The sequence below is a fragment of the Salmo trutta genome, chromosome 26 (genome assembly GCF_901001165.1).
Source record: "Salmo trutta chromosome 26, fSalTru1.1, whole genome shotgun sequence".
NCBI classification, from domain to species: domain Eukaryota; kingdom Metazoa; phylum Chordata; class Actinopteri; order Salmoniformes; family Salmonidae; genus Salmo; species Salmo trutta.
Window position 1 is genome coordinate 24,906,227 of NC_042982.1, and position 26,314 is coordinate 24,932,540.

The 26,314-nt window shown below is 43.0% G+C and overlaps 1 protein-coding gene across 1 annotated transcript; it reads right to left on the reverse strand.

Annotated features, from left to right (window-relative positions):
* Positions 1-41: 41 nt before the first annotated feature.
* LOC115163511 (tumor necrosis factor receptor superfamily member 19) lies at positions 42-26,030 on the reverse strand. The gene is made up of 10 exons (XM_029715486.1): positions 25,407-26,030; positions 24,861-24,951; positions 24,401-24,514; positions 17,383-17,561; positions 17,127-17,212; positions 4,107-4,271; positions 3,825-3,950; positions 3,514-3,616; positions 2,712-3,016; positions 42-1,872 (listed from the first exon to the last, which is right to left on the reverse strand). The coding sequence occupies exons 2-10, from the start codon at positions 24,924-24,926 to the stop codon at positions 1,868-1,870; spliced, it is 1,149 nt and encodes a 382-aa protein (XP_029571346.1). The 5' UTR covers positions 24,927-24,951; positions 25,407-26,030; the 3' UTR covers positions 42-1,867.
* Positions 26,031-26,314: the final 284 nt, after the last annotated feature.

Sequence of the window (26,314 nt, forward strand, 5' to 3'; positions counted from 1 at the left end):
GTTAGTCACTAGAGATATTTCAACAACAATCAAAATCACAGTTTGTCTTGTTGAAGTGGTTTATTTACAAATATATCAAATGAAAGTGTATATGCACAACCACCAATACTACAACTGAAAAAAGCAGGCATATTTGTCACTAGTCAGTCATGTCTACATTACAAAAATATTAACCTATTTTCTATTTTACAATATCTACAACAAATTTGATATCACACACAAACATTCCTCATTGTCTTAACTTGTTCAGTATTATCTAGATTGTCTTCCATGTGCACCAGAAATCACAGATGTACGTTTTGACATGCTTCTCTTAGGCCCTTTAAGGAGATGTTGCCAGTTATTAACTTGTAACAGCGACTTCATGACAAAACACATCAATAGTCACAGTCACACTGTGGTACCGTTGCTGCTAGTCACCTACTTAAGCAGACATCAGAAACAAAGGGGACGGCATCTATTTACTTTGTACCAGTCAACAATCATTTAGCATCCTTTCAACTTCATTACATCAGCCTCTGGACCGGCAGCCTCTTTTCAGGCTCTGCTCTTGTGCTTTATTTTGCTGCGAAGTCATTTGTTAGCATTTATTTACAGTGCTGTGAAAAGGTATTTGCCCCCTTTCTGATTTTCCAAATTTGTACATATTTTTATACTGAATGTTATGAGATCTTCAACCAAAACCCAATATTAGATAAAGGCAACCTGAATTTACAAATAACAAAACATTTATAATTATTTATTTAATTAACAAAGTTATGCAACACCCAATTCCCCTGTGTGAAAAAGTAATTGCCCCCTTATACTCAATACCTGGTTGTGCCACCTTTAGCTGCAATGACTGCAACCAAATGCTTCCTTTATTTGTTGATCAGTCTCTCACAACGCTGTGGAAGAATTTTGGCCCACTCCTGCATGCAGAACAGCTTTAACTCAGCAACATTTGTGGGTTTTCAAGCATTAACTGCTCGTTTCATGTCCTGCCACAACATCTCAATTGGGACTAGGTCTGGACTTTGACTAGGCCATTCCAAAACTTCAAATTTGTTGCTTTCTAACCATTTTCATGTGGACTTGATTGTGTGTTTTGGATCATTGTCTTGCTGCATGACCCAGCTGCAGCTTCAGCTCACAGACGGATGGCCTGACATTCTCCTGTAGAATTCTCTGATACAGAACATAATTCATGAGTCCTTCTATTAAGGCAAGTCATCCCCAAACCCTTAAACTACCAACACCATTGGTATGAGGTTCTTACTGTGGAATGCAGTGTTTGGTTTTCGCCAGACATAATGGGACCCATCTTGTCCAAAAATTAGCTCAAGTTTGCTAAGAAGCACCTGGATGATCATTAAGACTCTTGTTCTCTGGACAGATGAGTCAAAAGTATAACCTTTTAGACAACATTGGTCCCATTATGCCTGTCAAAAACCAAACACTGCATTCAACCTTATACCAACGGTCAAGCATGGTGGTGGTAGTGTGATGGTTTGGGGATGCTTTGCTGTACACATGGGCATTGGGTGTTGCATAACGTTATTTATGAAATAAGTATGTGATTGCTGTGTTATTTGTTCACTTAGGCTCCCTTTATCTAATATTAGGTATTGATTGAAGATCTGATAACATTTAGTATAAAAAATATGCAAAATTAGAAAGGGGGCAAATACTTTTTCATAGCACTGTACATAGTCCCTTCAGATGTGTGACAGAAGGTTGTGGGTCACAAACCGCTTGAAAGAGATTCTGTACCACACACTTTTTGGGAATTGGTCTGTGGGCTAGTGTAATCTGAAACGGGATCTTTCTGCACTCTTTTCAGGTCCAGGGCGGTTCAAGGGTGGAACACGAGCCAAATAAATCCATGTCATCCTGGAAAAAGAGAGAGGAGAAAAGCACACACGGTCATTAGTAATCTATCTACCTAACATAGGTCAGGCAGGTACCAAGTCCCAACATCAGAAAGCTCAGCTGGGATCGCTGCCTGGCCCTTTCTTTGCTTCTTGACTAGTTCCAGTTTCCATGGACACAACACTGTCCCTGCCAATCAAAGGGAGTGCAACAGTTGTGGTAAAATAAGTATATGCGTGTGTGTGTTTGAGCTATGCTGTTAGGACACAATGTCTCCTCTGTCCTGATGCTTCTGTGTTGTAGCTTTCTACTTGACTGTGTTTTTCTGGGGCTTCTGCTGCTCTACTCTGAGCTCACTCACTGGATTCCATCAGTTCAGACAATCTGCTCTGGCTCTGAAGCTCCATTTAGCAGATACACACTATTTATGGAAAAAGCTTCAGTGTATCTGTTTTAATGGACTCAACCGTTTCTTATCTCTGCAATTTCATATTAAACAGGTATGCTATGCAGAAGAATTCTAAATCGTTTTTGAGGGGAAGGAGAAGCAGTGATTCTTCTTTACAGCGCATTCCTTTCATGTCATAGTTTACCTAAGGCCTTCAGTTTCCTGAGCTTAATAGTGTTTGCACTCATATACTTTCCTCTTTTCTTGACACAGTGAAGAATAGTGTGTTACTGTGTTTGTTAATCGCTCATTGGCTTGGTTCATGTATAACTACTGGGAAAGCTTACCCTAAGTGAGCATCTGAAGTATGTTATACACCAAGCATCGCTCAATTTCAAACTGTATTTACAATGAGGATCATTCTGTGTGTGTCTGCATTAAAGTTCATACAGTACAGCAAGACACCACTGACCTTCCAGTGAAGATGGCTGCTGCTTTGGAAGGAGGACCTCTTTCAGGGCACCAGTCTTCTCCTGGCTCTGTCTAGCCTGTTCAGTTGATTTCTCCTGTGTGTCCTCACTTGTCCTGCACCCCTCCTCTTCTTCCTCGTCTTCCTCACCCTCTTCCTCTTGGTTGCAGCAGGGTGGTCCCAAGCTTTCGGCACAGTCGGGGTTCTGCATGAGTAGCCATGTCTCGTCGGCCTCTCTGGAGATGCAGGGCTCTGGATATGCTTTCAGATAGGCCAGGACATTCTCCTCACAGGGGTTCACGCCACATCTGAAAATGGAGACCGTGTCAGCATCATAAATCTCTCCCAGTCCCAGCTGTAATGATCCAACCACAGTCCCAGGGAGGCACTTCTCTGACAGTAATCTCCCAAACAGACCCAAAGTTAACACCATAACAAGATTGTTTTTGGCCTTGTCCGTGTTTCTCTTCCTGTTCTGAACCAGAGGTGTGTAAAGGAATGTTGTTTGGTTTCGCAAACATTATCCACCACAGAAATGGTTTACTGTATGTCTGTCTACACCTCTAGGTCTTTCTGGGAATCCAGGAGACATGATGTCAAGCAATATCAGTTGCTGTACTTGTTACTGGTTCTTTTGACTCATATTTGGGCACCCATGTACTAGAATAGATGTTGATTGGTGTTGATGAATTATGATGGTGTATGGTGTTGAACAATGTTAAATGATGTAGATCGGTGGTTAATTAATGGTGGTTGATGGTTTTGAGTGGAGGTGAGGGGAGTGGTGTTGTGTCATGCTCCTCACCCCTCGTTGAGGCTGATCTGGGACTGGAAGGGGCTGGTGTCTCTGCTTCGGCCCAAACAGCAGCTTTCATCACAGCACAGGGAGGGGATCAGGTGCACTGGGCCTGGAGATCACACAGGAAAGAAACGTGTACTGACCGCCAACCATCAGAAAGCATGGATGACCTAGCCAAGAAGCCTCGCCATACAGCGATGCCAGTACCATAGTGATACAGTCAAAGACTCCACACAACTTGACAGAGTGACCGGCTTGAGAACCAAGGCTCATAAAGAGTGATGTGAATGTAGAAGCCCACCAGTAATAGGACCTACCACAGGTGTGGCCTGGCCCGTGGTGACACTGGCAGCATGGGCGCTGAGGGAAATCATGGAGCCTCCGTCGGTCCAGGCACGACAACTCTGCTCCACTGTATGGACTGTCCTGGGACCTTAGAGATGCTGAGGCAAAAATACACTTTCATAATGGAGACCCTAAACAAGTGCAAGATAGCAGCTGCTATATTTCTATAGCAAAGCCACCTGTTGGTCCCAATGCTGCACTGAGATTTCCACAACATTGTAATAACTTATTTCAAGCTCAAGTTGGTCACTCACCGCTGGGCTTCTTCTCCAGCAGCTGTCTCTTGAAGTAGATGACACAGAGGATGAGTAGGGCCAGCAGCACAGTGGCCAGAGCGCTGCAGATGACTGCTGCCAGGGCCATGTCCCGAGGGCTGGTCACCACCGGGGGGATGGGGACCTGGTTCACCCGCCCGCTGCCTGCAGGGGCAGAGATAGAGACAGTAAATATGAGCAACAAATGTCACCACTGTAGTTCTTCTGACATAATAACATGGGAATTTACAAGGGAAGTTGTAAAAAGGAAAATAAAATATGTTTTTTGAACTGTCTAGTTTGAGAACGACTACATTTTAGAGTCGACTGTGTCATAACCTTGCTAGTAAAATCTGGCCATAATTGAAAACAAGTATTTTTCTACACCTGAATTATGTCTCCTTTCTAGGTCTATGTTTATTATTGGTATGTAGTAGCTATCTTTGACCCACTGAGTCCTCCAAGGAGACAGAGGCTCAAAGAAGAAAGCCTGGAGCAGATTCTCTCTCTCGCTCGTTCTCTCTCCCTCCCTCCCTCCCTCCCTCCCTCCAGAGGATGAGTTATTAGTCATTCTTCCCCCTACCCCAAGGCCCTCTCATGCCAGTCAGACAGCCCATCATTAAGTCTGTGCAGTCTGGCCAGACGTTTGAAACAAGCCTGGTGTGTGTGCGCACATTTGTGCATGTGTGTTTATCCCATTACTGCAACTGCTGCCGCTGTCCTAGGCTAGCCCCCAGGGAAATCTGATGTCACTGTCTAGGCTCCCCACCCCAAACTGTTCACACACTCTCACATCAACGGACCTGGCCTTGAGGACAGCTTCTCATTAAACACTTTCCCACCAATATGGAACATCGGGGCTTAATTTGCCAGATGTCATAACAAATTAGATACAATCTCCTTATGCTAAATTATGATTCAATGACTAAAATGTAATGATTCTTTATTGGATATCACTACCTGCTTAATTCCTCAACAAAGCAAACAAACTTTGTTGAGAAATAATTTGGTACATGACGAATGTCTCGTCACAAGGTAAACACGTGCAATAAGGCCACTGATATTATTTCAACAAGCAACAGAGGTATGATTGTATTATCTGTGATTGTAATTTTTGGTAAATATTACTCTCTCTCATCACAACAATTCTTATAGAATTTAAAGTGAGTTATGACCTGTGCATAGTTGAAGTGTAGGGTTACATAGAGAACAAACAAAATACCTAAAGTAATAATTTTCCTACTATGAAAAAGTGACTGGCTACTCGCTCCCCATAGAGAAACTAGTTATTGTGTGAGATCTGTTTAATATCTTTTTAATTTGAAAAATCTTTTTCAATAGGCCCCTTCAATCGCTGTTAGCTTTTTAGTACATTAATCATAAAGAAAGTGGGTTTGGCCTTTTCAAATTCAAGAGCCCTTTGTTATGCAATGTAAACATTACTTTAGCATTGGCCAATGGTTTTATATTCCAGCGGGATAGAGGATAAGGGTATTTGTACATTCCATCTGAGGAAGAAAAAAATCCCAAACTGCCAGCAAAGCTTAAAATTTCAGTTTGACCCGGGGGCTAAATAAATAATCATTTAAATATTTCATTGTAAACAAACAGGTGATAACGGCTTATTAAAACAAGATTAGGACGTTTCAGAGGAGATACTGTAGGTCTTCAAAACTGTTATGACAGAAACCAGTTTTGAGAATTGAGTCAACAGGAGTGCACTGCTCAGATCAAGGCAAATACATAAATTACACGAGGCAGTTTATATAGCGGAATATAACTTGATATAGGTTGACATGATTTTGTGAGGATACAGTAACATTCTCCACAAAATCAAACAACTTGAAAAAAAATCTTTGGAATGTGCTTCCTAATAACATTTTGTAACGTCCTCTATCAAAGTAATCCAAAATGACTTGCTGAAAGATTTGACTGAACACCTAAACCCATGCTTACACCTACACCCATGCTTACACAAGCAAGGCACATCATTTTCTCACCATGGTGCAGACACCCTCTCAGACGTTTTCTTCCACTGTACAGTTGTTGAGACCCAATGTCAAAGCCGTCCCACCTCTGATCCAGTCAGCCCTCCCCACTCCCCTCTGCAGCCAGCTGTGTCTTCCCCACACCCCAGCCCAGTGGCAGCCCTTATCACTCCCAGACAGCTGCAGAAAACACAGATTAAGGCTGGCCCATTGAGGAGACCTCACTTGCTGATCGTATCAACACACCGCACTCTGCCAATAAACTGCTTGTTTTGATATATGCTCTCCTCTCTCCCTGTTGACTTTTAGGAATGCCAAACTTAAAGTCATGGCCTTATGTATGACAGGCCACAAAGAGACAGGGAACCACCAACCCACTGGGCACATACGTCAGTTCAACGTCTAGTTTTGAAATCAACAAAAAATGGTAAGGTAAGGTGAAAGAAATACAAAATTCTCTTACATTGATAACTTTTTTCAAATCAGTTTCCACATTGATTCAACATTATCACATTCCTTTTTTGGGTTGAAATTATGTGGAAACAATGTTGATTCAACCCGTTTTTGCCAAGTGGGAAGTATGAATGGCCCCTTCTGAAAACTAATGATAACCCCCATCCCCCATCACTTGTGAAACTTTGGAGATTTTGACTGGAATGACTTCCCATTGCCAAAGAGGTATGAGCCCTCCACAACCAAGAGTTTGTCTTAGGCTAAACAGATCTTCCTATCATAAATACAGCCAACACCCCTTTTAGTGTTGCAAGAAAAACAAACTAGCATTGCTATGCAGTTGTGGTTTTATACATTTGCAAGGATACATGATTACGGCAGTGGTGAGGAGTTTTGTTGCTCTGAGCGTAAACACGTCACATGTCATGTCTTGATTGGCTCTTGAGTGACTTTGTTTTGGTGGAGTTGATTTTAAGGGTTGACCGCTCTCATTTGGCATGCGTTGGTTTGCAACTCAATCTAGATAATTTCCTGCATGCCGCTAACGCTGTACTTTTTTACAGTCAGTGGTTAGGAGACATGGCATGGACCTTTAAAGTGAGGAAAGTAGAAGAAAAGAAAGGTTGAAATAAAGTTGTCTGAATGTAACAAATTGAGAGAAATGAGGATGGATATCAGTCGGGTCATGAGTTTTAGAGTCTTGAGTAGCCCTGGCCACATGCCCTATCTCTAGGAAAAGTGTTACAGTTGTATGAAGATATGATAAGAGTCTGCATTGTCTTTCAACAGGCTGACCTGCACGCTTTTGGAATTTGCATCGGATTGCTTCAAACAAAATTGAACTGACTTCCTTTTGTGTATGCTGTGAAATCCTGGTTTGAGATATGGCCAAGCAAGGCTCCAACACCATCATTAAGTTTGCAGACAACACAACAGTGGTAGGCCTGATCACCGACAACGATGAGACAGCCTATAGGTCGGAGGTCAGAGACCTGGCCATGTGGTGCCAAGATAACAACCTCTCCCTCAATGTGATCAAGACAAAGGAGATGATTGTGGACTACAGAAAAAGGAGGACCGATCACGCCCCCATTCTCATCAACGGGGCTGTATTGGAGCAGGTTGGGAGCTTCAAGTTCCTTGGTGTCTACATCGCCAACAAACTATCATGGTCCAAACACATCAAGACAGTCGTGAAGAGCGCACAACAATGCCTATTCCCCCTCATGAGACTGAATCGATTTGGCATGGGTCCTCAGATCCTCAAAAGGTTCTACAGCTGCACCAACGAGAGCATCCTGACTGGTTGCATCATCGCCTGGTATGGCAACTGCTCGGCCTCCAACTTCAAGGCAGTACAGAGGGTAGTGTGTACGGCCCAGTACATCACTGGGGCCAAGCTTCTTGCTATCCAGGATCTCTATACCAGGCGGTGTCAGAGGAAGGCCCAAAAAATTGCCAAAGACTCCAGCCTCCCCAGTCATAGAATGTTCTCTCTGCTACCGCACGGCAAGCGGTACCGGTGCGCCAAGTCTAGGTCCAAATGTTCTCTCTGCTACCGCATGACAATCGGTACCGGAGCGCCAAGTCTAAGTCCAAAAGGCCCAAGCCCCCAAGCCATAAGACTCCTGAACAGCTAATGAAATGGCTACCCGGACTATTTGCATTGTCCCACCCTCCTCCATTTTTACGCTGCTGCTACTCTCTATTTATTAACCATGCATAGTCCCTTTACATCTACCTACATGTACATATTACCTCAATTACCTTGACTAACCGGTGCCCCCGCACATTGACTCTGTACCAGTACCCTCTGTATATAGCCTCACTACTGTTATTTTATTGTTGATCCTTAATTATTAGTTTTTCTTTTTTTTCTTTTTTTACTTCAGTTTATTTTAGTAAATACTTAACCAACAATGCAGTTTAAGGAAAAAAGTGTTAAGGGCTTGTAAGTAAGCATTTCACTGTAAGGTCTACACCTGTTGTATTTTGCATATGTGACAAATACATTTTGAAATGATTTGATTTAAAGTGCCAAAAAATATTATCTGACTGTTAAGCTTCCAACTTATATAAAAGGAATGTCAGGGGGTGGAACAAAAAACAGCTTATAGCCAAAGCAATGATTGTTTTTTCTATTACCAAACCAACAGACTAAATTCCCATTTGACCTTGGCGTAAATCTGTTTGGAATGAGTAAAAAATGGCAAAACGGTTCTGGAGCTGGGGATTGGGGGGAATACGGTCGGCCTCTCGCCAGACAACTAATACAACTCTACCATGACACAGATATAAACAACAGCAGAGGAAATACATTAAAGCGACTGAAGGAATCCATAAAACACAATCTCATTTTTACTTTGCTCCAGAAACTGTCTGGGAGACTGAAGTGCCTCCCTGCACAGCTGCAGCTTAGACCAGGGCCAGTATGGCTAGAATGATCTGCCCTTTAAGTTTTCACCACCGTCCACAAGATAAAACCGGAGGAAGAGATATGAAGACTTTCAAACATTTGGAAGCATTCCACTGAGACTCCCTGTAGTAACTACCAGCTTTGCTCTCTCTGGGACACAATGGCCATTTTGTTTCATGGGCCTCTGCAATCAAAATGGCAAGCCAGACAGCCAGCCAAATAGACAGACAGACAGACATGCATAGCTTAGATGTCCCAAGGCCCATGTTCAGGGTGATTACATATGGTTTAGTCATATGTAGACTCTCTTACTAATATTGCATGCTTTATAGTTATTGCTTGAAAATAAATATTTTGGTAGTAATGGTAGTAATAAAACTACCTCATATTGAGGGTGGGACACAGCTTTACATACTACATTTGAGCAAACATTTTTACATCCCCAGGAAGAGCAAATGTAAACTGAGTTTGTGAGTTCAAGTTGTCTGATATCCTGGAGACGTCTTCATTTATCTAACAGAGGGGTGCTAGACCTGGCTGGACGGCTCATACACACAGGCTGCCAAACCTTCTCAAGGAACAGCTGTGGCCTCCAGAAGCATCAGGAAGTCACACTCAATTACCAAAAGGTATAAGTTAGCTATCCCACTCTCTCTGTGTGAGTGCCGAAAATCATAAGGCTCTACTTAACCACTGGTAATGGCCGGAAAAAGGTGGCTAATGAGATGTAGTAGTGGCCTACTGGAATTCAATACGCTGCTTTATGAACAAAACCCCCTTTAAGAAATGCTTAATAGACCTCCGTGGATACATAGAAAGTGCTAGCAAATTGCACTACACAGTTTAAGAATGTCCTCTCTGAAGATACAGTGGAAGTCGGAAGTTTACATACACTTAGGTTGGAGTCATTAAAACTTGTTTTTCAACCACTCCACAAATTTCCTGGTAACAAATTATAGTTGGCAAGTCGTTTAGGACATCTACTTTGTGCATGACACAAGTCATTTTTCCAACAATTGTTTACAGACAGATTATTTCATTTATAATTCACAGTATCACAATTCCATTGGGTCAGAAGTTTACATACACTAAGTTAACTGTGCCTTTAAACATCTTGGAAAATTCCAGAAAATTATGTCATGGCTTAGAAGCTTCTGATATGCTAATTTCCATAATTTGAGTCAATTGGAGGTGTGGATGTATTTCAAGGCCTACCTTCAAACTCAGTGCAGACCTCCACAAGTCTGGTTCATCCTTGGGAGCAATATCTAAACGCCTGAAGGTACCACGTTCATCTGTACAAACAATAGTACGCAAGTATAAACACTATGGGACCACGCAGCCATCATACCGCTCAGGAAGGAGACGCGTTCTGTCTCCTAGAGATGAACGTACTTTGGTGCGAAAAGTGCAAATCAATCCCAGAACAACAGCAAAGGACCTTGTGAAGATGCTGGAGGAAACCGGTACAAAATTATCTATATCCACAGTAAAACGAGTCCTATATCGAATTAACCTAAAAGGCCACTCAGCAAGGAAGAAGCCACTGCTCCAAAACCGCCATAAAAAAGACAGACTATGGTTTGCAACTGCACATGGGCACAAGGATCATACTTTTAGAAGAAATGTTGGTCTGAAGAAATCATTGGTCTGATGAAACAAAAATACAATTGTTTGACCATAATGACCATTGTTATGTTTGGAGGAAAAAGGGCGGAGGCTTGCAAGCCGATATATTGAAGCAACATCTCAAGACATCAGTTAGGAAGTTAAGCTTGGTCGCAAATGGGTCTTCCAAATGGACAATGACCCCAAGCATACTTCCAAAGCTGTGGCAAAATGGCTTAAGGACAACGAAGTCAAGGTATTAGAGTGGCCATCACAAAGCCCTGACCTCAATCCAATAGAAAATTTGTGGGCAGAACTGAAAAACGTGTGTGCGAGCAAGGAGGCCTACAAACCTGACTCCGTTACACCAGCTCTGTCAGGAGGAATGGGCCAAAATTCCCCCAACTTATTGTGGGAAGCTTGTGGAAGGCTACCCGAAATGTTTGACCCAAGTTAAACAATTTAAAGGCAATGCTATCAAATACTAATTGAGTGTATGTAAACTTCTGACTGACTGGGAATGTGATGAACGTGGTACCTTCAGGCGTTTGGAAATTGCTCCCAAGGATGAAACAGACTTGTGGAGGTCTACAATTTTTTCTTTTTAGGTCTTGGCTGATTTCTGTTGATTTTCCCATGATGTCAAGCAAAGAGGCACGGAGTTTGAAGGTAGGCCTTGAAATACATCCACAGGTATACCTCCAATAGGCTAATTGACATAATTTGAGTCAATCAGAAGCTAATAAGCCATTGTGGTACAGTGAATTATAAGTGAAATAATCTGTCTGTAAACAATTGTTGAAAAAATTACTTGTCATGCACAAAGTAAATGTCCTAACCGACTTGCCAAAACTATAGTTTATTAACAAAAAATGTGTGGAGTGGTTTAAAAACAAGTTTTAATGACTCCAACCTAAGTGTATGTAAACGTCCGACTTCAGCTGTACATCATGTGGCAATGCGCTCTCTTATTCCATTCAAGACCTAACTAAATAAGCATGATGTGATGCAATCATTTCAACACTGGTCCACTACATGACCAAAATGATGTGGACATCTGCTCATCGAACATCTCATTCCAAAATCATGGGCATTAATATGGAGTTGGTCCCCCCTTTCCTGCTATAACAGCCTCCACTCTTCTGGGAAGGCTTTCCACTAGATGTTGGAACAGTTCTGCAGGGACTTGCTTTCATTCAGCCACAAGAGCATTTGTGAGGTCGGGCACTGGTGTTGGGCGATTAGGCCTGGCTCACAGTCGGCGTTCCAATTCGTCTCAAAAGGTATTCGATGGGGTTGAGGTCAGGGCTCTGCAGGCCACGGGGGCATTGTAATGCTGAAACAGGAAAGAGCCTTCCCTAAACAGAATCATCTAGAATGTCTTTGTATGCTGTAGCGTTAAGAATTCCTTACACTGGAACTAAGGGGCCTAGCCCGAACCATGAAAAACAGCCCCAGACCATTATTCCTCCTTCACCAAACTTTACAGTTGGTACTATGCATTGAGATAGGTAGTGTTCTCCTGGCACCCGCCAAACCCAAATTCATCCGTCGGACTGCCAGATGGTGAAGCGTGATTCATCACTCCAGAGAGCGCGTTTCCCCTGCTCCAGAGTCCAATGGCGGCGAGCTTTACACCACTCCAGCCGACGCTTGGCATTGCGCATGGTGATCTTAGGCTTGTGTGCGGCTGTTCGGCCATGGAAACCCATTTCATGAAGCTCCCGACGGACAGTTATTGTGCTGACGTTGCTACCAGAGGCAGTTTGGAACTCGGTAGTGAGTGTTACAACCGAAGACAGACGATTTTTACGCACTATGCGCTTCAGCACTCAGCAGTCCCGTTCTGTGAGCTTGTGTGGTCTACCACTTCCCGACTGAGCTGTTGTTGCTCCTCGATTTTTCCACTTCACAATAACATCACTTACAGTTGACCGGGGCAGCTCTAGCAGGGCAGACATTTGCCAAACTGACTTGTTGGAATGGTGGCATCCTATGACGGTGCCACATTGAATGTCACTGAGCTCTTCAGTAAGGCCAACGTAACCGTCCGAGGGGGGTTTCAACTCTCCGTTACGACGTCCCCCTGAGGCCCATCTGCTAGCCTGCTGCTAGCCCCGGCTTGCTAGCTGTCTGAATTGCCGTGCCTCCAGCTCGCCTAGCTACTCACTGGAGCCTATGATCACTCGGCTACACATGCCTCTCCCTAATGTCAATATGCCTTGTCTATTGCTGTTTTGGTTAGTAATTTTTATCTTATTTCACTGTAGAGCCTCCAGCCCTGCTCAAAATGCCTTAGCTAGCCCTTATGTTCCACCCCCCACACATACGGTGACCGCACCTGGCTTAAATGGTGCCTCTAGAGACAAAACCTCTCTCATCATCACTCAATGCCTAGGCTTACCTCCACTGTACTCACATCCTACCATACCCTTGTCTGTACATTATGCCTTGAATCTATTCTTCCGCGCCCAGAAACCTGCTCCTTTTACTCTCTGTTCCGAACGCACTAGACGACCAGTTCTTTTAGCCTTTAGCCGTATTCCTATCCTACTCCTCCTTTGTTCCTCTGGTGATGTAGAGGTTAAACCAGGCCCTGCAGCCCCCAACACCACTCCCATTCCCCAGGCGCTCTAATTTGTTGACTTCTGTAACCGTAAAATAATTGGTTTCATGCATGTTAACATTAGAAGCTTTGTTGTATTCACTGCTTTAGCACACTCCGCCAACCCGGATGTCCTAGCCGTGTCTGAATCCTGGCTTAGGAAGGCCACCAAAAATCCTGAAATTTCCATCCCTAACTATAACATTTTCCGACGAGATAGAACTGCGAAAGGGGGCGGGGTTGCAATCTACTACAGAGATAGCCTGCAGAGTTCTGTCATACTATCCAGGTCTGTGCCCAAACAATTTGAGCTTCTACTTTTAAAAATCCATCTTTCCAGAAACAAGTCTCTCACCATTGCCGCTTGTTATAGACCCCCCTCGGCCCCCAGTTGTGCCCTGGACACCATATGTGAATTGATCGCCCCCCATCTATCTTCAGAGTTCGTACTGTTAAGTGACCTAAACTGGGACATGCTTAACGCCCCGGCCGTCCTACAATCTAAGCTAGATGCCCTCAATCTCACACAAATCATCAAGGAACCTACCAGGTACAACCCTAAATCCGTAACCATGGGCACCCTCTTAGATATCATCCTGACGAACCTGGCCTCTAAATACACCTCTGTTGTCTTCAACCAGGATCTCAGCGATCACTGCCTCATTGCCTGCGTGCGTACTGGGTCCGCGATCAAACGACCACCCCCATCACTGTCAAACGCTCCCTAAAACACTTCAGCGAGCAGGCCTTTCTAATCGACCTGGCCCGGGTATCCTGGAAGGATATTGACCTTATCCCATCAGTAGAGGATGCCTGGTTCCTCTTCAAAAGTGTTTTCCTCTCCATCTTAAATAAGCATGCCCCATTCAAAAAATGTAGAACTAAGAACAGATATAGCCCCTGGTTCACCCCAGACTTGACTGCCCTTGACCAGCAAAAAAACATCCTGTGGCATTCTGAATTAGCATCGAATAGCCCCCACGATATGCAACTTTTCATGGAAGTCAGGAACCAATATACCCAGTAGGTTAGGAAAGCTAAGGCTAGCTTTTTCAAACAGAAATTTGCTTCCTGTAGCACTAATTCCAAAAAGTTTTGGGACACTGTAAAGTCCATGGAGAATAAGAGCACCTCCTCCCAGCTGCCCACTGCACTGAGGCTAGGAAACACTGTCACCACTGATACATCTATGATAATTTCATTAAGCATTTTTCCACGGCTGGCCATGTTTTCCACCTGGCTACCCCTACCCTGGCCTACATCTCAGCACCCCCTGCAGCAACTTGCCCCCCCCCCCCCCGCTTCTCCTTCACCCAAATCCAGACAGCTGATGTTCTGAGAGAACTGCAAAATCTGGAACCCTACAAATCACCTGGGCTAGACAATCTGGACCCTCTCTTTCTAAAATGATCCGCCGAAATTGTTGCAACCCCTATTACTAGCCTATTCAACCTCTCTTTCATATCGTCTGAGATCCCCAAAGATCGGAAAGCTGCCGCAGTCATCCCCCTCTTCAAAGGGGGAGACACTCTAGACTCAAACTGTTATAGACTTATATCCATCCTGCCCTGCCTTTCTAAAATCTTAGAAAGCCAAGTTAATAAACAGATCACCGACCATTTCGAATCCCACCGTACCTTCTCCACTATGCAATCTGGTTTCTGAGCTGGTCATGGGTGCACGTCAGCCATGCTCAAAGTCCTGATCTATATCATAACTGCAATCGATAAAAGACAGTATTGTGCAGCCGTCTTCATCGACCTGGCCAAGGCTTTCGACTCTGTCAATCACCGCATTTTTATCGGCAGACTCAATAGCCTTGGCTTCTCAAATGACTGCCTCGCCTGGTTCACTAACTACTTCTCAGACAGAATTCAGTGTGTCAAATCGGAGGGCCTGTTGTCCGGACCTCTGGCAGTCTCTATGGGGTGCCACAGGGTTCAATTCTTAGGCCGACTCTTTTCTTTGTATATATCAACGATGCCGCTCTTGCTGCTGGTGATTCTCTGATCCACCTCTACGCAGACGACACCATTCTGTATACATCTGGCTCTTCTTTGGACACTGTGCTAACAAACCTCCAAACGAGCTTCAATGCCATACAACACTCCTTCCATGGCCTCCAACTGCTTTTAAACGCAAGTAAAACTAAGTGCATGCTCTTCAACCGATTGCTGCCTGCACCCTCCCACCTGACTAGCATCACTACTCTGGACGGTTCTGACCTAGAATATGTGGACAACTACAAATACCTAGGTGTCTGGTTAGACTGTAAACTCTCCTTCCAGACTCACATTAAGCATCTCCAATCCAAAATTACATCTAGTATCGGCTTCCTATTTCACAAAGCCTCCTTCACTCATGCTGCCAAACTTACCCTCGTAAAACTGACTATCCTACTGATCCTTGACTTCGGCGATGTCATTTACAAAATAGCCCCCAACACTCTACTCAGCAAACTGGATGTAGTCTATCTCAGTGCCATCCGTTTTATCACCAAAGCCCCATATACTACCCACCACTGCGATGTGTATGCTCTCCTTGGCTGGCCCTCACTACAAATTCATCGCCAACCCCACTGGCTTCAGGTCATCTATAAGTCTTTGCAAGGTAAAGCCCCGCCTTATCTCAACTCACTGGTCACCATAGCAACACCCACTCGTAGCATGCGCTCCAGCAGGTATATTTCACTGGTCATCCCCAAAGCCAACACTTACTGTGGCCGCCTTTCCTTCCAGTTCTCTGCTGCCAATAACTGGAACGAATTGCAAAAATCTGAGGCTGGAGTCTTATATCTCCCTCCCTAACTTTAAGCATCAGCTGTCTGAGCAGCTTACCGATCACTGTACCTGTACACAGCCAATCTGTAAATAGCACACCCGACTACCTCATCCCCATATTAGTACTTACCCTCTTGCTCTTTTGCACCCCAGTATCTCTACTTGCACATTCATCATCTGCACATCTATCACTCCACTATTAATGCTAAATTGTAATTATGTTTGCCTCTAGGGCCTATTTATTGCCTACCTCCCTACTCTTCTACATTTGCACACACTGTACATTGATTTTTCTATTTTTATTTTATTTAGTGTTATTGACTGTACGTTTGTTTATGTGTAACTCTGTGTTGTTGTTTTTGTCGCACTGCTTTGCTTTATCTTGGCCAGGTCGCAGTTGTAAATGATAACTTGTTCTCAACTGGCCTACCTGGTTAAATGAAGGTAAAATTAAATAAAAAAGGCCATTCTACTGACAATGTTTGTCTATGGAGATTTCATGGCTGTGTGCTCGATTTTATACACCTGTCAGCAACGGGTGTGACTGAAATAGCCAAATCCACTCATTTGAAGGGGTGTCCACATACTTTTGTATATATAGTGTATTTCGAAACATTGCAGCTCCTTTTCGTCTTGAAATATGTGGATGGAGACTTTAACTTAAGAGGTTTTCAACAGTCCATGAGAATGGAGCGATGATGATGGGTCGTATTGTATGGTCCCAGCTAAAATAATCCAGTTCTGGCACAACCGACTATTATGCTAACAGTATCCATTTCAACATTTATGGGCCTGGTTGTAAAACTAAGCATTTATTTGAGCAATAAACATAGTTGGCTGGCTCAATGAGACTTTACTGTATGAGCTATGATTTTCTCCATCCATTGGAGTTGTGGTTCTGATTACTCTAAGGGCCTTGTGCTGGCATGTTTTAGATGAAGGTGCAGTATGTGAATTTGTTCTTAACTGACTTTCCTAGTTAAATAAAGGTTAAAAAAAATAATATAAGAAATAGTGTTTTTTTATGGCCTAACATGCTCTTGGGGTCTTGGCTGTTTCTTTTAGCATGGAGTTCAATAGTTTTCTCAATGAATGATGTTCTCAACTTCTCATTCAAGCTACGGATAGTACTTATAAACTGATGTTACAAAAGAGAGTGTGAGTGCTCACAGTGTGGTTCATACGGAGGTGGAGGGTCCCCACATGGTATGCACTCCATATCTTGGAATCCGCTCAGCTTAGTTTTCCTGTAAAACCTGTTAAACACAACATAGCATTGGATTATTATGAAAGTTCTCATAAATCTGCTTAATTGATTGTATGAGGTAATGAACCAATACTTTGACCATTATCTGTAGTAACAGAGCAGTAGTTCACTAGAAGTAGAAGTAGAGTAGTTGTTGTAAGAGATTAAGCCCTCCCTCACCCGGGCAGACAGTCTCCGCACACAGCATTGCTGGTGGTGGAACAGTTGCCCTTCTGGAAGCGGTTGTTCAGGCCACAGTCCAGGCAGGGCTTGCACTTCTGCAGGCTCCGGTCCTCTTTGTAGCGGTTGCTTCTGCAGGACACGCACCGGGCATCCTCTCCGTAACCAAAGCCACATTCCTGGAGGGATTAACAGGAGAAATCCCCCGGGTGAGAGGTGGGGCTGGGGGCAGCTGGAGAAAGGCTCTGAATGTGGGATACCAGGGTGTCTAGAATTAAAGAATGATCTTGGCTTCCAAGATCGTAAGGGAACAATAGTCCGAATCTTTTGAGAGTCCATCTTACACTGGCAATAATCCCCCTGACTCTCTCAGAATCAATGAGGGGCCTTCCGCTGCAGGCCCCAGAATGGCAAAGTATTTGAATGATAAAAGGCCCTCAGGGACACCCACTGTTGTATTATTGCAAGTTTATTGCTGGGTTTTTGTGTGATTGGTTCTTTCTGGAACAACTCAGCGAGTGTCCTGGTGATTGAGAGGCCAGTGTATGTAGGCAACGCTTCAGTTAGCTAGGGGGCAGGGATTATGGAGAGGTGCACAAGCGTAAGAAGTTGAAAACCTCTCCTGGTCTCTACAATGGGACCTGCACTTAAAAAGCACAGCATCTCATTACTGAATGACTGATCTAAAATGGAACCAGCTTAGTTGTCAGGCTTTAACCCCTACAGCGAATCCAAAATGGCAATATTACTAGACCCATATTGGATATATTATCACCCTGAATATATTATCTATATAACCTGAGTGTATCTGTTTACCATTGGATTAATGGGTACACCTCAATAAATGGGGACACGAGAATATATAATATATATATATATATATATATATATATATATATATATATATATATATATGTATATATATATATAGTATATCATTATATTGTTTTTGCCAATCAGCCTGAGTACCAGTAGTTCTATTTTCTCTCCCATGCACAGGCTACCTTTCATTCTAGCCTGTGCACAAACTCTCATGGCTTTCCTCTAGACACGAAAATATATCCTTTTCTGTTCTGTCTAAAAATATATAATGAGGTGTATGTAGTAGGTCTAGTGTTAATGTGATTCCTATTTGGTACTATATAGCATTTATTTGGCACACAGAGGCTGGCAACCTTGATTTCCTATGGTAATAGGAACATTTACATTCCTGCTGATCATCGCATCCCACGCCAAGTAAAAGGACCCTGCTGGAATGACATCAGTCATTTTATTGTCTGCAGCAGCTGCCCCCATCCACTGTTAAACCACTGTTACCACACTGCATTCCCAGGCGGGGGGGGGGGGCTCATATATCATTAACGTGAAGGTCAGATTCAAGCAGGGCACTTCTCTCCTCGACCGTGTCCCGTTTCACCGCCTGGGCATGCAGTAGCACCGGAATGTGGGCACAGGAGCCCGGGGGTTGGGCAGACTGGCAAAGAAAAAAAGGGAGGCAAAGAGGGGATCCCATTATGGCCCTACAGAGTCAGGGCAGAAGATAGAGGAATTTGGCCATTTCAGCTAAACACATGAGACGACATTGGACCTGGGCTCTGGCCAGAGGAGGGCTAGGGCAGGGATGCAGCTGTTGTTGTGTGCTCTCCATATAAGGACCTTCACACCAGCAGAGCAGGGAACAGTGGAAAGGCGAGAGAGAGAGAGAGAGAGAGGGGAGGGGGATGATGACAACAGAGAGAAGGAAATACGGTTTGAATTTAGATTTGTGGATGATGTTGAACCCTGGAGCCTGAAGTTTCTCCTAGTGCACGCCACGGAAGGCTAGCCGCTGCAAAGCAGTCAGAGCAGAGCTGTTTAGAGTGGTTTTGGATGGAGGATCATCGTCCCACTTCCAGATGAAGGGGCCCTAGGAGGATTGATCCCCACAAAGCTGGGCGCTGGCAAAGACTCTCTCCATGTGGCAATGCATGGCAGGAGAGGGGCTGCCACGTACACATGCCAGGGTAGGGCACAGAACAAAAGGAGCACTCAGCCAACTTGTCCCCTCTCCACCCAGGCAGTGCTGTAACATCCAGGAATTATCTCTTTCAGTCTTTTGGCATGAATAACAAAGGATCAAAACAAGGTCTAACACCCTGACCTGATCAGGTGTCTAATGTGAGAAAACATCTCAGATAATTGCATGGAAACACATTTTGTTTTTACAATAAAGATGCTGTCAAGGTATCCCATCTTGGGATGCAGCCAGGAATCACATAATGCTACAGTCTCATTTAAATGGAGCTAATGGGTATAGGCAAATTAGCTTTCAAGTGTGTCATTACTTCCATGGGTTTAGGATGATCTAGCCTCAAAGTGAGCACAAAAGCCAGTGCTTGATCGTCTCATTTTACTCCTATCTCCAGATTTAGTTTTTGGTGAGAATGCCAAGCAAAACAGCACAGATGTAGAGCTGTGTGGAGGGAAGAAAGAGAGCTGGATAGCTGGGGTTAAAGTATGTTCAGACGGGGAGAGATCAGCAGGGAATCACAAGAGTCTCCAGGGGGGCCAGTCATCTGATCCAGTAATGAACAAGCTCGGAAAACAATGAGTTTGTTAATGCAGTGTGCCATCTAACGTTCCCCACACACTGCCACACTCTTTCAATGTCTAGTGTCTACAAATCAAAGACATGTTGTCTCTTTGCCAATGGCTCACTGCAAAGTTCCCAGTATGCATGCACTATATGTGGGGCAGTCACTCCTGTATGTATGTATCTATGTATGTATGGTAGTACAGTTGAAGTCGGAAGTTTACATACACCTTAGCCAAATACATTTAAACTCCGTTTTTCACAATTCCTGACATTTAATCCTAGTAAAAATTCTCTGTCTTAGGTCAGTTAGGATCACCACTCTATTTTAAGAATGTGAAATGTCAGAATAATAGTAGAGAGAATGATTTATTTCAGCTTTTATTTATTTCATCACATTCCCAATGGGTCAGATGTTCACATACACTCAATTAGTATTTGGTAGCATTGCCTTTAAATTGTTTAACTTGGGTCAAACGTTTTGGGTAGTCTATGTAAACTTCCGACTTCAACTGCATGCATGTATGTATGTATGTATGTATGTATGTATGTATGTATGTATGTATGTATGTATGTATGTATGTATGTATGTATGTATGTATGTATGTATGTATGTATGTACAGTTGAAGTCGGATGTTTACATACACTTAGGTTGGAGTCATTAAAACTCGTTTTTCAACCACTCCACAAATTTCTTAAAAAACTATAGTTTTGGCAAGTCGGTTAGGACATCTACTTTGTGCATGACACAAGTCATTTTTCCAACAATTGTTTACAGACAGATTATTTCACTTATAATTCACTGTATCACAATTCCAATGGGTCAGAAGTTTACATACACTAAGTTGACTATGCCTTTAAACAGCTTGGAAAATTCCAGAAAATGATGTCATGGCTTTAGAAGCTTCTGATAAGCTAATTGACATCATTTGAGTCAATTGGAGGTGTACCTGTGGATGTATTTCAAGGCCTACGTTCAAACTCAGTGCCTCTTCGCTTGACATCATGGGAAAATCAAAAGAAATCAGCCAAGACCTCAGAAAAAGAATTGTAGACCTCCACAAGTCTGGTTCATCCTTGTACCACGTTCATCTGCACAAACAATGGTATAAACATCATGGGACCACACAGCCGTCATACCGCTCAGGAAGGAGACACATTCTGTCTCCTAGAGATGAACGTACTTTGGTGCGAAAAGTGCAAATCAATCCCAGAAGAACAGCAAAGGACCTTGTGAAGATGCTGGAGGAAACAGGTACAAAATATCTATATCCACAGTAAAACGAGTCCTATATCAACATAACCTGAAAGGCCGCTCATCAAGGCAGAAGCCACTGCTTCAAAACCGCCATAAAAAAGCCAGACTACGGTTTGCAACTGCACATGGGGACAAAGATTGCACTTTTTGGAGAAATGTCCTCTGGTCTGATGAAACAAAAATAGAACTGTTTGGCCATAATGACCATTGTTATGTTAGGAGGAAAGAGGGGGAGGCTTGCAAGCTGAAGAACACCATCCCAACCGTGAAGCATGGGGGTGGCAGCATCATGTTGTGGGGGTGCTTTGCTGCAGGAGGGTCTGGTGCACTTCACAAAATAGATGATCATGAGGCAGAAAAAATGTAGATATATTGAAGCAACATCTCAAGACATCAGTCAGGAAGTTAATGCTTGGTCGCAAATGGGTCTTCCAAATGGACAATGACCCCAAGCATACTTCCAAAGCTGTGGCAAAATGGCTTAAGGACAACGAAGTCAAGGTATTAGAGTGGCCATCACAAAGCCCTGACCTCAATCCTATAGAAAATTTGTGGGCAGAACTGAAAAAGTGTGTGCGAGCAAGGAGGCCTACAAACCTGACTCAGTTACACCAGCTATGTCAGGAGGAATGAGCCAAAATTCACCCAATTTATTGTGGGAAGCTTGTGGACGGCTACCCGAAATATTTGAACCAAGTTAAACAATTTAAAGGCAATGCTACCAAATACTAATTGAGTGTATGTGAATTTCTGACCCACTGGGAATGTGATGAAAGAAATAAATCATTCTCTCTACTATTATTCTGACATTTCACATTCTTAAAATAGTGTTGATACTAACTGACCTAAGACAGGGAATTTTTACTAGGATTAAATGTCAGGAATTGTGAAAAACTGAGTTTAAATGTATTTGGCTAAGGTGTATGTAAACTTCCAACTTCAACTGTATGTATGTACTGTATGTATGTATGTATGTATGTATGTATGTATGTATGTATGTATGTATGTACTGTATGTATGTATGTATGTACTGTATGTATGTATGTATGTATGTATGTATGTATGTATGTATGTATGTACTGTAAATATGTATGTACTGTATGTATGTATGTACGTACTGTATGTACTGTATATATGTACTGTATGTATTGTTAGGAATGGTAGATTTGCTCAAGTGTGAAGAAATGCTGGATGAAAGACAAGGTGAAGACTTCTGTCATTTTCGTTCAAGGATTTAATAGACAAAAGAAACCAGTGCACAAGTGAGAGTTGTGGGGCTCGTAAGTAAGCATTTCACTGTAAGGTCTACACCTGTTGTATTCAGCGCATGTGACTAATAAAATGTTATTTGATTTGATTTGTGTGATACTCAGAAGAGCTCGCAACAATCTGACTCTCAAGGCCAGGTAGCTCGTTAAATACCATCCTGTTTGTTCTCCAAGTTCCTGGGCCCTGGTCAAAACTTTAATGACGGTTGTTGTCGAGACCACTTGGGTCAGAGTGAATCGTATATTAGCTATATCTGTCACTTGAAACCACCGGTGGCCCGGGGTTCTACTTTTTAATAAAGGACATCCCTGATGCTTGGGTGGTTCCCTGAACGAAGAGCTAATAGGTTTGTGAAGTTGGTATAATTACATTCCATATATCAGCCTTATTAGAAAGCCTCCCCACTGAGGTGCACTATTTACCTGCTCGGAGCTTCCCTACACTGTGAGATGGCTTCCCGCAACGACTTAGAATGAATGAGGCAGCCAATTATTAACCAGGACCCCAGGGCACCGAGTATTCATGACTGTTGAACTGGCAGAGGAACATGAGGCCCACTGAAGCGTACCACCACTGACTGCATGTCTGTGTGTACCAAGATAAAAGACAACCTGGTAGACAAGTATGTGTGCAACAGATGTTTATGAGAGGGAAATTTAGTATAAGATGGAAGGTTTTTTTTTACCTGTTCTTAGTTGAGCATATGATTAAGTGATAGGAGGGAAAGAGCATTGCTAAACTAACGTTGCTCAGGGCCTTCCAACCCATTTCTTCACAGCCCACACAGAGCACCATGTCTTTGGCAAGAATAGTGATAAAAGGCATACCCCTCTCACTGTACAGCATGTTTATGCATGGTTTCCATCAAACAATGGAGACAATAACTTGGACAGGGAACTTGGGGAAAAACAATGGAATCCATTCAGCAACAGAGGGTCGAAGTATGGGTGTGACTGATTAAAGAGCGGTCTGTGTTCTACAAAAGCCATTTGGCCCTTTTCTCCATTAAACAGAGGAAGTCATAAATAACCTCAGTCCCCTGGATAAGATTCACTATTCTAAACACTGGAATCCATTCTATTCATGAACGGTTGTCTTTCAAAAAAAAGCTATGTTTTTTTACCAAGGGTATATCTTATCCAGAGGTTATTCAGGTTTAGGAAGTTACAACATGATTTAAGTGGTCTGTTTGTATCTAGTATTATCATGGTTTTAGTCTCTTTCCTTTTTATAGATCAAGGGAAACAATGATAAATGTTTTCCTTTCAACTGAGATGAAGCATGCTATAAACTGGTTCAACTGAGATGAAGCATGCTATAAACTTGTTCAACTGAGATGAAGCATGCTATAAATTCGTTCAACTGAGATGAAGCATGCTATAAACTCGTTCAACTGAGATGAAGCAAGCTATAAACTTGTTCAACTGAGATGAAGCATGCTATAAACTCGTTCAACTGAGATGAAGCATGCTATAAACTGGTTCAACTGAGATGAAGCATGCTATAAACTCGTTCAACTGAGATGAAGCATGCTATAAACTGGTTCAACTGAGATGAAGCATGCTATAAATTCGTTCAACTGAGATGAAGCATGCTATAAACTCATTCAACTGAGATGAAGCATGCTAAAAACTCGTTCAACTGAGATGAAGCATGCTATAAACTCGTTCAACTGAGATGAAGCATGCTATAAACTGGTTCAACTGAGATGAAGCATGCTATAAACTCATTCAACTGAGATGAAGCATGCTATAAACTCGTTCAACTGAGATGGAATCATTGGGCCAACTACATTTCCCACAGATTTTTAAAGTCTGTATGTAAAGTGCAGTACATTTAAGGGCACTCATAAGGAGGTCATCATTTATTGATGTCTGAGTTTTACTGTCTATATAGCGTACATTATTAGGCTCCAAACCTTTGATAGCTCCTGCCCGGCGTCGCACTGCTTGCAGGGTTTACAGTTCCCATGCTGATCCTTATACTCCTGTTCCCTGCATTCTCTGGTCTCCTCCTCCGCTGTTACAGGAACCTGAGAGGGAATAATCATTTGATACTGAACAGCTAGTGATTCCTGCGTTTCATCACGCCTTTCATCAGTAAGAGATCATGTGGACTGAGTCCAGCGCGGGCGTAATCCCCCTACAATAGTGCCACTATTTTACCCACTGGCTTTTACTCCTCAAACTATGTAGACTACTATATCTGTCCGTCCACACATTGATGTCCATGCCAGATCTGACAACAGTAATTTAAAATGGAGACTATTACATAGTCTATTATACGTGGGCATTACAGATCGCAGATCGGACTATAAATGGCCTGTCAAACGCCTGGAATCACACTAGTTGGGTCAATTCAAAGCAGAAAGAACTCACCAGAGATGAGTATATTACATGTAACGTCAGTAGAAATAACCAGGTGTGCCCAAGTATCAAGGCCATTTTGAGGGGCTACTGCAGAATGACTCTGGAAAAGAGAGAAAGATATAGAATGAAGATGTGAATTTCTTCTGTGTTCAACAACAAAAAACAAACATAAAGGAATACTGTGGAACCTCGGATTGCTGTCAAAAGCCCAATGTATGGCCAGTGAAAATGACCACAATACTGATGAGCAGGTAAATTATATTTGTTCTCAGCCACTTTCCTCCAAACAGGTTGACATAGTGACCAATCACAACATAGACACAACATACCAACTTTGCAACATATTCAACTATGTTGTAACATTGTAACAATGTTTTTTATGAGCTAGTTGATATATTCAGCGAGGACAATGATGCTTCATCCTTCCTCAAACCAGCCAGGGCTATGACAGAATGATCTTGTCAAAAGTCAAAATATGTGTTAATGGTTTCAGTTTGTTGAATGTCTCAAAATCATATTGGTTACAAAACAACTGCAGCCCTCCGCACGTTTTACCTGGTATGTGCTGCTGTAGTCTGATGGGTTCTTAAGTTGTCCTTTCCCTGCCTGAATGAGTGTAATTTCAGACAGATATCCACTCCTGTGCCTTCTGCATAGGTCTCCAGACCATTCCAGCCATGCGATGTGCTCTTTGCTCAACTGCGCTACTCCAGTCCAGGCGAATCCCCGGATTGAAGACAAAATCAGAGCGGAGATCAAAGGCAGGAATAGCTGCGATCTAAAGCATGTAATCTGATCTCTGATCGGCCACTAGGCCTACATCAAAGCGCAACCACAGGGTGGACACTACTGCTACAAACAGGTCATTATGACCATATGACAATAACCTCATGTCGATACAATTGCATATAAGATAGAGGGCTCATTAAAATGTGGAAATGCAAAGAGTTTGCAAAGTGCAAGGCGTCGAGATCTGGTTGTGTTGTTATTCTGCTTTGAAATGCGCTTCCAGCGCCGCCTCCCTCTATGCGATCCCTGGTCTGTTTGTTTGGTTTATCTGAGGGTTCGCTGTTTGATGCCAGGCTTGGGTTTGAAGTTGAGCACAGCCCTCAACATTCCCTTTCATCTCAATGAGCTGCAGATGCTATGACGCCACTCCGCTGTTCTGGGATTGGTCGGGCGGACTGTCTGCAGTTTTTTTTGAGAGAAAGCCAGTGCCAGAAAGTTAACAATCTGAAAGAGGCTGAGAGCAAACTGTCTCTACTTTATAGTGGACAGTTTGGATAAGATAGGCTGCAGTAGCTACCCTTTACGTTGAGAGTTTATGCAGGGTTCATAACCAGTTTATAAAAAGCTCATAAGATGTTTATAGACGTTTGGAAATTGTTACAATAAAGGTCAAATCATTAATGTTGTTGATTAGGCCTAAATTGTTAGGGCAACAACATTGACCTGACCAATAA